General features: G+C 32.8%; 1 protein-coding gene across 1 annotated transcript in view; it reads left to right on the top strand.

Moving 5' to 3' along the window:
* LRP1B (LDL receptor related protein 1B) overlaps positions 1–12,429 on the top strand; it is a gene marked incomplete at its 3' end in the record, with an annotated part of 1,343,287 nt that overhangs the window by 867,361 nt on the left and 463,497 nt on the right. The window contains exons 27-28 of the mRNA XM_037064526.1: positions 6,520–6,684; positions 7,013–7,257. Coding sequence (XP_036920421.1) covers positions 6,520–6,684; positions 7,013–7,257 — 410 coding nt within the window. The remainder of the gene's footprint in view (positions 1–6,519; positions 6,685–7,012; positions 7,258–12,429) is intronic.

Below are 12,429 nucleotides of genomic sequence, written 5' to 3' on the forward strand. Positions count from 1 at the left end.
AGGATAAACTTAGTCTGTTTGGAGAATATTCCACCTGAGAGGAGAAAAAGAAAACAAACACAAAGGACACACAGCTCCCAAATACTATTTCAGTAAAAATATCAGAGGCTATTTTAGTAATAAAAGGGATTATCAGAAGGAAAAGATCCTCTAACACTGAAAGTTAGAACAGAGCTCTCCTGTGAGTGGGGGAAACCTGGTGACACTTCAGAGAGAATTGGTGTCTTTGGTTATTAATGACTACTATGATACTGTCGGGCTGATTAAGATAACTACAATAGTAATAATTCTATTTTAAAGGGGTGAAGAATTAAAACATATAATATTTTTTCTAGCATAAATGTCCAAAGTTTCAAAGTTCCAATAAAAGTACTAATGTATTCAAGTCCAAAAATGCATTGAAAAATTGAGAGGTTTGGGTGCCCTAATATAGTATAATTTTTACTGTTAAAAATACTCTTATAGAATATTGATACAATTAAGAAATGAGGTTTCTATAATCACTTTCAAAGTCCAGTAGTAGCAACTACATTTTAAAGTATATTTAAATATTAAAACATTTCAGGTTTATTGGATATTTGGGTTAAATGTACATACATATTTTTAAACATTAGACCTTTCATAAGGTAGGCCGAGAGCACAGTAAAATTAAGCATGTGTGTACACAGACACACACATACACTTCACTGCAAAGCCAAGCTAAGCACAAGAAAAGCAGCACTGAAAAATAATCTGTGCTGTTAACATCAAAAGAAACATAAGATGCCCCCCTATTTTTCAAATTATTCATGAAATACATAAGGAAATTGCGAACCAAAATTGATAGGAGTCCCAAAGACGTGTACACATCATTTGAAATATTTTATTTTACTATAAACCCATGATAATTTTTGAGCAATGTTATTTGTATAAACACTGTTATCTTTCCTAGTAAATCATCATCTTTCTGATGGTAAGCAAAGTTGCTTCCAAGTCTATGAAATTTTTCATTGCTCTTGATATATATACTTGTGCCAAGTAAATGATCTTGGTAGATATAATTGTGCTAATAAATTAATGCATACATATGTATAGTCTTTGTTTAAATGTAACTTACAGGAATTCAAGGATATACCTTAAAATGTAATTTATTCAGTAAAAAAACAGCTAATATTATAAATTTTGTTCGTGAAAAATGAAATTAAAAGGGTTGGCAACCACTTTGCTTCCTCAGCGCAGCTGGAAAAAACACCAACAAACGCAGGATGCAACATTAGCCCCATAAAACACATATGTTATGCAAGGTTCCGATAGTAACCAAAGTCTTTGTAACCTGTTTTACAAATACCAAAAAAGAAGTGTATTTAATCAGATATTTTTCAGGGAATCCACTGGCCTTCATTTTACCTTATAAAGCATATTCCAGCCCTGGCTGGTGTAGCTCAGTGGATTGAGCACAGGCCTGCGAACCAGAGGACCGCGGTTTGATTCCCAGTCAGGGCACATGCCTGGGTTGCAGGTCGGTTCCCTGCAGGCCAACTCCCAGCAGGGGATGCATGAAAGGCAACCATACATTGATGTTTCTCTTCCTCTCTCCTTCCCCTCTAAAGATAAATAAATAAATAAAATCTAAAAATAAAAATAATAAAACTGGAAAAAAAAAAGCATATTCCTTCACGGTACATCCCTTTAGCATTCTGGGCTTCACGCAGTATCCCAAGTGAGTAGTTACTCCAAGAAGGAAAATTGGGAGTCTTAGGGAAGAGAAATTTTTCATGCATCCCATTTTAAGGAAATTTACTTCTTTCTAGGGCGACCTGAATGAGTACATGAATCCCCTTTAAATATCAAGCTTACTATTGAGATTAAAGGCATCAGGAAGCCCAGAATCTACTCAGTAGCACTCACTCTAGTTCTAGAACTTCCCTTACCTTTATTCTTGCACAACTGTGTGGCATCTTCCTGCTCCAGTGCTGGTGTTTAGTTTCCCTTTGTTATAATAACTGGCCTCTGCAGTAACAATTGGTGAAAGCAGGCATAATAACACATCTAAATAAAATTTTAATTTTATCTAAGAGTGTTCTTAAACAAAAATAATAAAGATATTCATTTTAGGAGACTTAAAGATTAGAGACAAATAACTTCCTTTTTTGCCAAGATCATTTACTTTCACCTTCTGCAGCTTGACCTGGTATATGGTAATGGCCTTCCCATGCCTGTGGTGCTACAATTTGTTCATGGTCTGTTGACCCAATTTAATCCTCATAGAGACTAACCCATGAATGCAGAAACTGTTGAATCAGTACACTGTGATCTCTTTTTAACAAGCAATGTGGGTGAACATTTTCATATGTCCTATAAAAAAGGATATTCAGTCTTATTATTTGTGAAAAAATAATACAATTGTTGAAATGCTAATATGTTGAACTGTAAAAATAAAGTAATATGAGAAAATATTCTCTTGAAATACTGCATTGTAAGGTACACCTAAGAGTGCCTACATTTTTATGAAACAATGATCCTTGAAATCAACTTTTTAAATTGATTGGAAATTGACTTATGGCTAGGTTAAGAACACTCTTAGTGGAACTAAATCTAGAACATGTTATTTTACAAAAAACGTTGGAAATTTCCCACCTGAATTGACTAAATATTAGGATCATAATGACCACTAAAGAACGCCATGATGTGCCAATGTTTAATAAAGAAATGAAGGGATCACTTATTTTAGAGTGCTGAAAATTATCCCTAGCCACATCTTATTTTGTCCACTGGACATCTATTAAGAGTCCACAGTGCCTATTTCTGGTAACTTACACACCGATGTGCAGGGCTACTGATACGTGTGTTGGAACTGCCACAACCATGTGAGGCAGAACTAGGCAGAAAGTTACAATGGAGACATAAGGTCTCCATTTGTCTAGACCTGGTGGTGGCTTACCCATAGGTACTCAGAGTATCTAGGACTCTCAAATCCATTATATTTGTTTTCAGATATTATTTTTACAAATCTTTTTCAAATCTGGATATCACCATAAATTTCAGTGATGCTATGTTGATTTTGTTTCTATTTTAAATATTATTTTAAATACAAAGTTTAATGGGATGCCTAAAAATAACAACTGTGTCAGTGAAAAGATGTGTGCATCCAAAAGTAAGTTTGAAGTAGACCATTTATTCTTTTTCTGTATATATATATATATATATATATGAATTAATATGCATATATGCATAAAGATATTTAAAGATAGAATTGTTTTGTATGAAAAATACTAGTCCAGGTATATATGCATAAATTAACATATATATATATATGTTAACATATATATGTGTGTTNTATATATATATATATATATATATATATATATATATATATATACCTGCATTATATACCTGCATACCTCCAGGTATATATGCATAAATTAACATATATATGTAACACACATATATATGTTAACATATATATATATGTTAATTTATGCATATATACCTGGACTAGTATTTTTCATACAAAACAATTCTATCTTTAAATATTAACCTTTTCAGGAAAATATTCTCAGCAATAAGATTTTATAAATGTCTTCTACTGCATGTTTTAAATTTTATCTATTAATTCAATTTTTAGTCATTCACACTAATAAACTTCTATTATAAGAATTTTCTGATACATAAAATAAAAGGATTTACATTACAAACTCCCACACATCCATCATAAAACTTAAACAATTTTCAATACATTTCCACTGATACATTGTTTCCAAACAGTTTACTTAATTTATTCAAATATTTGCTGGTTAAACAATGAATAATTTCAATATTATTTTTATGGATATGGTTCCACTATTGGGGAGATGGAAACTCCTAATGCTACACATGAGATAAAACATAAATCTAATTTAATAAATGTATGTTTATTAAAGAAATATAATATATTTATATTTATATTAACTAATATATATATAATATATTATATGCAATTTAACAATTTTAAATATATATATAAACTCATTATTTGGGAGTCATTCTATGACATAAACCTAATCTTAAAACTTACTCCTCTGAATTATTTTTCCACTGCTTTGACTCATGGTTATTTTATAAAGCTAATCTATATTCATGTACATGATATTGTACTATTTAAATACATGATATTGTATGATTTAAATACTGATATCATTTAGTGATATTAGCATTAATTATAATTATCTTAATTTATTTAACAGTTTGGAAAAACTGAAATTTTGCCTTTAAAGTATAATCGATGAATATGTATGTATGATTGAACAAACACAAATATTTTCTATGTGCTAGCCATCCTGTGCACTAAATTGTTTACATCCACTACTGTGTGCAATTGTCCTGACAAGTGTGACTGTTATACTTTTCATTTACATAAAATATAATGGAGTCTGAGATTAATTGTGCTACAGTGACAATTCCAAACTTGATTACAAGTTGGTCTGACAGAAAAACATATACAATACCACAATTCAACATTGATATATATTATTTAATGTAATTTTTTGAACTTCCACTTTAATCAAAGTCATTCTCTTCTGTACCTGTTCACAATACTCATTTAGCATATATACTAAGTTGATTATATAATGGGTTGAATTGTCTTCTAATTGCTTCATATTTGTAATCAATATGTTCAGAGAGACTAAATGCATCTCAAAAATTGAAGTCAAAATGAATATTCACTTCACATAATTCAACATTTTCTTAAATACATATCTTTAAAAGAAAAAGTAGGTTTAATCATATTTTAAATTTTGTTCCAAATGATTATTTTATTTTCTAAGGTAATCCATCCAATTCCTATACTCAGGAATCATTGGAAATGATGGAAGGATTGAAAAATAGCAAACTGTGTAATTATAACAAAGAACAGATCTATTTTTCCCAGTAACTATACTATTACTCACCAAAATGTTTTCAGAGCTAATAATAAGAAAGTTGACTGGACTGTCAGTTTATCTCCAGCCCTCTGTCTTCTCCATGACCAAATTTCCATGCTCTCCATTGGGTTCTCTACCACAGTAGAGAAGGCAACTAACCATGCCCCTACTTCTATACCAGATATCTTCCCTTTGTTATTTTATTTAATGACATGATATTGAAGTTAGATGTTAAAAGCATAAAGATATAAATTAAGCTGTCTACTTTCCATTTTCCATTTGCCACTTGCTAACTATGTAACCCTAATCAAGTAGTTTAACTCCTGTAGACTTATTTGCTCAACTGCAAAGCAATGATAAGTAGCCATGGCCTCATGATTGCATAAATGAGATGATCTATATAGAGCTGAAAATAGTAACTATTCAAAAATATTAGCTGTGGTAGTAATTGTGGAACTATATTCTATAAAAACACTACAGAAATATATATGAGCAGGTTAGGCCCCTGTCAATTATGAACCACCAATTACCTAATCACCTTAAAAATCAAAGCAGGACATGCTGCCCTGAATGCCTATTGTGTGGCACTGTTTGTTGACCATGAATTTCTAGAGCTACAAAGTATATGATTTGCTTCTGTTTTTCTTCTAGATCTTCTGCCATATGATCTATTTCACTTGTGTGGGTCTAAATATCATCTCCATCCTGATAGCTCTTAAATTCATGTCTCCAGCCCTGTCTGCTCTGAACTTCTCCCTGACATGCCATACACATTCCTGCGCATCTCCTTTTACATGTCTTGAAATTTCAAGGTCAAAAAGTTAAAACTCAACATTGATTGCTGTCCACACCCATCCACACTCAGTTCCTAGCTCTTAACGTCTGTTCCTCCTCGTCTTTACCCATTTCACTCAATGTATCCTTGCATGCCCTCTCCCTATCCTTATTCTGAGTTTGCCAAAATGATTAACTGACAGTTACCTGTGATTCCATTCTCTGCATCACTCCCTATATCCAATCGTTAGCTAATTCTGACAGTTCTACCTTCAAAATTCATCTCAGAGCCATTAGTTTATCATCACTGTTAGCACCATACTCTATCTAAATCACTATCATCTTTGGCTGTCTTTTAACTACCTGACATAGCCATACACTTGCCTCACTATATTCCACGTATTAATGATGTCAATCAACCTCAAATTTATCTTCTTGTTTTTGCTCCTCACTCACCACATTTCTGATACAATGGCTTTATTTCTGTTCCTCAGTTTACATTTCCCCCCATTAAAACTTTTGGATCTGCTGTTTATTTTTATTGGCATGCTCTTATACTGCTCTCCTCATCTTTTTGTGTGAATATCACCTCCTTGAAGTATTGTTTCCTTGACCTCTTCTCTATATAGGTCATCCACCTGCTATTCTGTATAATAACAAAATTTTCTTCACAGTTTTTTGTGAGCTGTAATTATATATTCATGTCTCGTCCACTGGATGCTAAAGCCCTTGATGGCAAATAATGCATACATTCCTCATGTGATTGTTCACCTAGATAGCGCCTAGCATACCTAGCATATAGTTAGCATTCAGTAAATGTTTGTGAAATGAATGACTGAAACAATAACATTTTCTCTTTTTTCAGAATTCTCTTCTGGACAGATTGGGATGCCAATTTTCCTCGTATTGAATCTGCCTCTATGAGTGGTGCTGGGAGAAAAACTATCTATAAAGACATGAAAACCGGGGCTTGGCCTAATGGACTAACTGTGGACCACTTTGAGAAAAGAATAGTTTGGACAGATGCCAGGTTTAAAAAACAATCATTTTTCTGTATTTTATGTTACCTTCCTTTGATAATATTTAGAAATTCAAAATGTTTCTGAATATGTATGTATGATATATACACACATTGAAATAGGTTTTGATTTTTGTTTGATTTTATTATAATGGTGGTTTTCTGGCAGTTAGTGATTTTTGTTTGTTTTTGTTATGATGGCCTTTATTTCCTTCTACAAATTAGATACAGGCTCATAAAATATTTTATAAAATATTTTGTCATTTATCTAAGTAATATAATCACATCACTATACTATTGAATATATTGATAAACTACGGATATATTTACCTTTCTGTAGGTCAGATGCTATTTATTCAGCCCTCTATGATGGAACAGGAATGATAGAAATCATCCGCGGTCATGAATACCTCTCTCATCCCTTTGCTGTGTCTCTATATGGGAGCGAGGTCTACTGGACAGACTGGAGGACCAATACATTGTCCAAAGCCAATAAGTGGACAGGGCAAAATGTCAGTGTGATTCAGAAAACCAGTGCACAGCCATTTGACCTTCAGATATACCATCCTAGTCGTCAGCCACAGGGTAAGTGGTTGTTATTAATTAACCACCCAGAAAGAATTTTCACCTTAATCATTTAATATTTGAACTGTAAAAACATTGTAATTTAAAAGTTATTTTATGTACTCTGTATGATGAGAGTAGTTCAAACTTTTATTTTAATTAGTTCAGGATTTTTTCCTTTCCCTGTTTATTTCCTTCACATAGAAATAAATAAGGAAATCTTAGAAATTAAAAGTTTTACACCAAGTCCCCATATTTTTCGTCACTGCTAGTGTGTCAATAAAAGAGACTGTGGGAAGTTGAGAAGTTCTTCAGATTGAATCTCTAAACTAAGTAAGTTTAGTGAAGTAGGGGAAACTATCAAAGACATATTCATGTTACCCACCAAGTAGTCATTGTGTGGTATAATGGAAGGGCAGGAAATGGTGCATAAGGAAGGATAAACCATTTACCTGAGCTTATCCATTTTGAGAGAATTGATTTCACAAGAACATGTCTGCTACCTCTCCACATGTATTCCAAATTTTGGTGCATAGTAATCTTCATCTTGGCTTTATGATTTTATTTTCATCCACTTAATTCTTGCCAGATATTCTTAATTCAGCCTCACATTTCTTTTTCTTTTCTTTTCTTTTTTTCCGGGATACCATGGCCATTTTGTGCAACATCAACTCATATTTTTATACCTCTTACCTGGTGCTTCCCTATTATGATTTGTGTCATATCAACTGAATGTAAATAATGCTTTCTCTGCATTAGCATATTTTTGAGACACATGATTCTCAGATGATAAGCTCTTTCCTACACGGGGTGTATTTTTTTCTTTTTCTCCCGCTCTCAGTGTAGAGTAAGCAGATCTCCCACTTCATGGCATTTTTGTTCCTGTGGACTACACTTCAAGCCTTATTTTGAATTTTGGTATATTATCTTCTGCTAGATTTGACTGAAAATGCTCTTACCTTTATGGTCCATAAATTTCATGGCTATCCTCTGCCTTTCTCAGATACTTGGTCTTCATTCTCCCTTGGTAGTATTTCTCCCGTCAAAATGCCCTCATCTGTAAAATTGTCTGTGCCCTCTCTCTGCCATAGTCTGATTGACTCCAGTGCTGTTCCAAGATATTCTCAATTTCTAGGTTTCAATATTCATATGTAATCGATCCTTCATTGTCACATGGGACTTTCCATGCACCCTGGATTATGTGAGCAATCACTTTAATTCTTTCCTACCACTCTGAACTCCTTTACTCCCTTCATCCTACAAGCCTGAAAAATATGAGGATATTAAAAAGAGTAAATAAGGCTTAATCATTATTTCATTTAGTAGGCAATATAAATATAACTAAATTGAAATTAGTCAAGGAGTCATGAGTCTGGCCAGCAATGTGCCACTCGTACAAGGAAAAAAGACATTCTTCTCTAAAAGTGTCCTTCAGCATGGAAGAACATCCAACAATTAAAAAAAAAAAACACTCTATATGGAGTACAGATACTTTAAAATAGAACTGGTTTTAATATTGGTAAAGGCAAACATGTACAATGTATTTTGCTCCCCAGACTGTTCGATATTTTTCAGGAACTATAATTTTTATGTGTAGACTAATTTAGATAAATTGTACCACGAAAAATGGCCTGGCTCTATGTACTGCATCATTCCCTTCTGTCAAAATAAAATGTATGCATTTCATTTACTGAGCGTCTGATTTGCCCACATTAACATGACCCCTAGCAAATTCGTAGAATGAGAAGGAACATGATACTTTCAAACTTTTCTGACATTTTCACATACATAACAAAGAAGTGGGACAGTCAGTATAATTCAGTAGGTTGGGGTGAAATGTTCTTGACATCTTAAAAAATGATGTGTATGTGACTTATCTACTTTGCATAAAATAGGGAAGTTTTTACTGTTATGGATCTAATTTAACATATTTTCCCAGGATTCAGGGCAGATATTCTTATCTTTATACACTTTTAGAGAATGTCACCAATCAAGAAAGCTCGCTCTTTCTTAAATGAAATTCTGTAGGTTTCCAGTTTTGAAAATGATCAGAGAACATTCTACTTTTCCCCATTGTAAGGATCACTGAGCATGTAACAATCATTATCTATCCTGTCACGTGCCTCTAAGTAACGCTTCCAATGTTAAGGAAACAATAAAAAGATGACTCTGTTACTACCAAGCCTGGAATTACAACAATGAAAATGGAGACACCATTCAATATTCACACAAGTACAATAATAATAGCTCCTGTTTCTGGTGAATGAATGTGAGGTTCATGAAAAAATAATAAATTTTAAAAATACATGATGTTCAGTGCTATAGAATTAAAATATGTCTTTTACAATTTAAATAAAGGTTAGAAATATTATTGATGTTATCTAACCTACCAAGTAAGAAATTAATAAAATTTTTAATGCTGGTTTTCTTACAAGTATTCATTATATGTATAAATATTCAGTTTGGTCATTGGACATTTAAGCAGAACTTTTAAAAAAGAAAGTCTATTTTAGATCCTTTGGTTCTTAATATTGTTATGTGAAATTAATAAAAAATAAACCAAAGCTTAAACATATGCAATATAAAAGGACAATAGTGGGTATTTTAAATCTAAATTTGAAAATATTTTTTAAAGATTTTATTTATTTACCTTTAGAGGGGAAGGGAAGGAGAGAGGGAGAGAAATATCAATGTATGGTTGCCTCTCGTGCATCCCCTGTTGGGAACCGGGAACTGGCCTGCAACCCAGGTATGTGCCCTGACTGGGAATCAAACTGCAATCATGTGGTAGGCAGGCTCATGCTCAATCCACGGAGCTACACGAGCCAGGGCTGAAAATATTTTATAAGATGAGAAAGCTGAGCTTATAGTTAGTGGGATAGCCTTGGAAGCCTAACTGCTGGTTCTAAATCTCAGCCCTATGACATACTGACTGTATGTTTTAGGCAAGACACTTCACCTCTCCGAGCTCCTCTTTCCTCACCTTTAAACTAGATATAATAATAGTGTCTATATTATAGGTTTAGTAAACATGAGATTAATAGTCATTTAATACAAACACATTAAACAGAGTTAATATGGGTAAAGTTCTTAGAAGAGTGTCTCACATATTATCAGTGTTATGTGTTTATATACATAAGTAAATTGAATTTAAAAAAGTAACAGTTGCAATCATATCATTATCCTAGATGCTTTTTGTTGAAACTTAGGTTACAGTACTTTTTCTGAATATATTTTTTATTTTTAAGGTGAATTTTTTCTTCTTCTTCTTTTTATTGTTGTTCAAGTACAGTTTTCTCCATTTTTCCCCCACCACTCCACCCCCAGCCCCACCTCCCATCCTCAATCCTACCCCCATTTGGCATTCTCCCTGTGTCCTCTATACATGTTTTTTGAAGACCCTTCCCCCTTTTCTCTCATTGCCCGCTTTCACCTCCCCTCTGGTTACTGTCAGTTTGCTCTTGAAGATTTCAACAAATTTTTCTCACATTTAAATAATTCATAATGTCCTTTTAAATTAAATCAAAAAGTAATTAATTTACTTTAAAAATCTATCTTAGTAACTATCAAATGTTCAATATAGTACTATTTATTGTAATCAGAATACTGTATATTATCCCTATGACATTTATTTTGTAACTGGAAACTTATAATTTTGACCCTCTTTACCCATTTCTACCCCCTACCCTCACCTCTCTGGCAACTACCAATTTATGACTTAAGTTTTATTTATTTTACTTTAGATTTCACATATATGTGAGATAATGAAGAGGTACTTGTCCTTCTCTCTCTGTCTTATTTCACTTAGCTAATAAATTCAAGTTCTACCCATGTTGTCACAAATGGCAAGATGTCCTCATTTTTGTCAATGAATAGAATTTAATTATGTGTGTGTGTGTGTGTGTGTGTGTGTGTGTGTGTGTAACATTTTTTACCAAGTCATCCATTTATGGCCATTTAGATTGTTTTTATGTCTTGGTATTGTAGAAAATGAAGGGGGTATATATTATTTGAGCTAATGTTTTGCTTTATTTTTTTAATAAATACACAGAAATGTATTGCTAGAACATATAGTTGTTTGATTTTCAATTTTTTGAAAAATTTTCCACACTGTTTTTCTAGTGGCTGTACTTGTTTGCATTTTCACCAACATGTATGAGTGCACCTTTTCTCCACATCCACTCCAGAACTTGTTATTTTTTGTCTTTTTGATGATAGCCATCCTAATAGGTGTGAGATAATATCTCATTGTAATTTTGATTTGAATTTCCCTGATGATTAGTGATGTCAAGTGTATTTACACATATATGTTGGATATCTGCATGTATTTTTTTTAAAATGTCTATCCAGATCCTCTGCCTACATCTAAAGGTGATTATGCTTTGTTTTTTATTGAATTATATGTGCTTTACTGTATTTTTGACCTTTACTTATAGGATTATTATATGCAAATATTTTCTCCCATTTGATAGGTTACCTTTTTATTTTGTTAATGTTTTCCTTTGCTGTGCAGAAGCTTTTAAGTTTGTTGCAGTTCCTTTTGTTGATTTTTCCCTTTGATGATTTTGCTTTTGATGTCAAATCCAAGCGATCATCACTAAGACAGACGTCAAGAGGCCTGCCACCTACGATTTCTTCTGATTTTATTGTTTAACAACTCACATTCAAGTCTGTAATCCATTTCGAGTTAATTGTTATGTATGGTGTAAAATAGTGCTCTAGTCTCATTCTTTTTTATCTGTCTGTCCAGGTTTCCCAACACCACTTCCTGAAGGGACTGTTCTTTCCCCACTTTATATCATTGTTTTCTTTCTGTCATAAATTATTTGACTTTGTATGTTTATTTCTGAGTTCTCTATCCTGTTCCATTTACCCATGTGTCTGTTTTTGCACTCATATTACTATTAAAACAAGAATATTGAATGTCTATATTTAAATACATGATTTAGGAAATATGCACACGCACACAGTGTAGCCCCAGTTCCGGCAGAGTTCTGTCAGCGTTCATAATAAAATAGCGATAGAAACTCATAAGGCAATAATTGTAACCAATGTAGAGCTATTGATGCCGAATTTAAAATCTAATGTTAGTAAATTAAATCCAACCCTGCACTGAAAGGCAGAAATACAACCCAATATGTCGATTTAGTCTAGGACTACTAATAATTGTAGGGGCTCCAGTTGAAGCAGAAG

Source organism: Sturnira hondurensis, unplaced genomic scaffold, assembly GCF_014824575.4.
Source record: "Sturnira hondurensis isolate 20B ecotype Veracruz unplaced genomic scaffold, ASM1482457v3 Scaffold0015475, whole genome shotgun sequence".
Classification (NCBI taxonomy): domain Eukaryota; kingdom Metazoa; phylum Chordata; class Mammalia; order Chiroptera; family Phyllostomidae; genus Sturnira; species Sturnira hondurensis.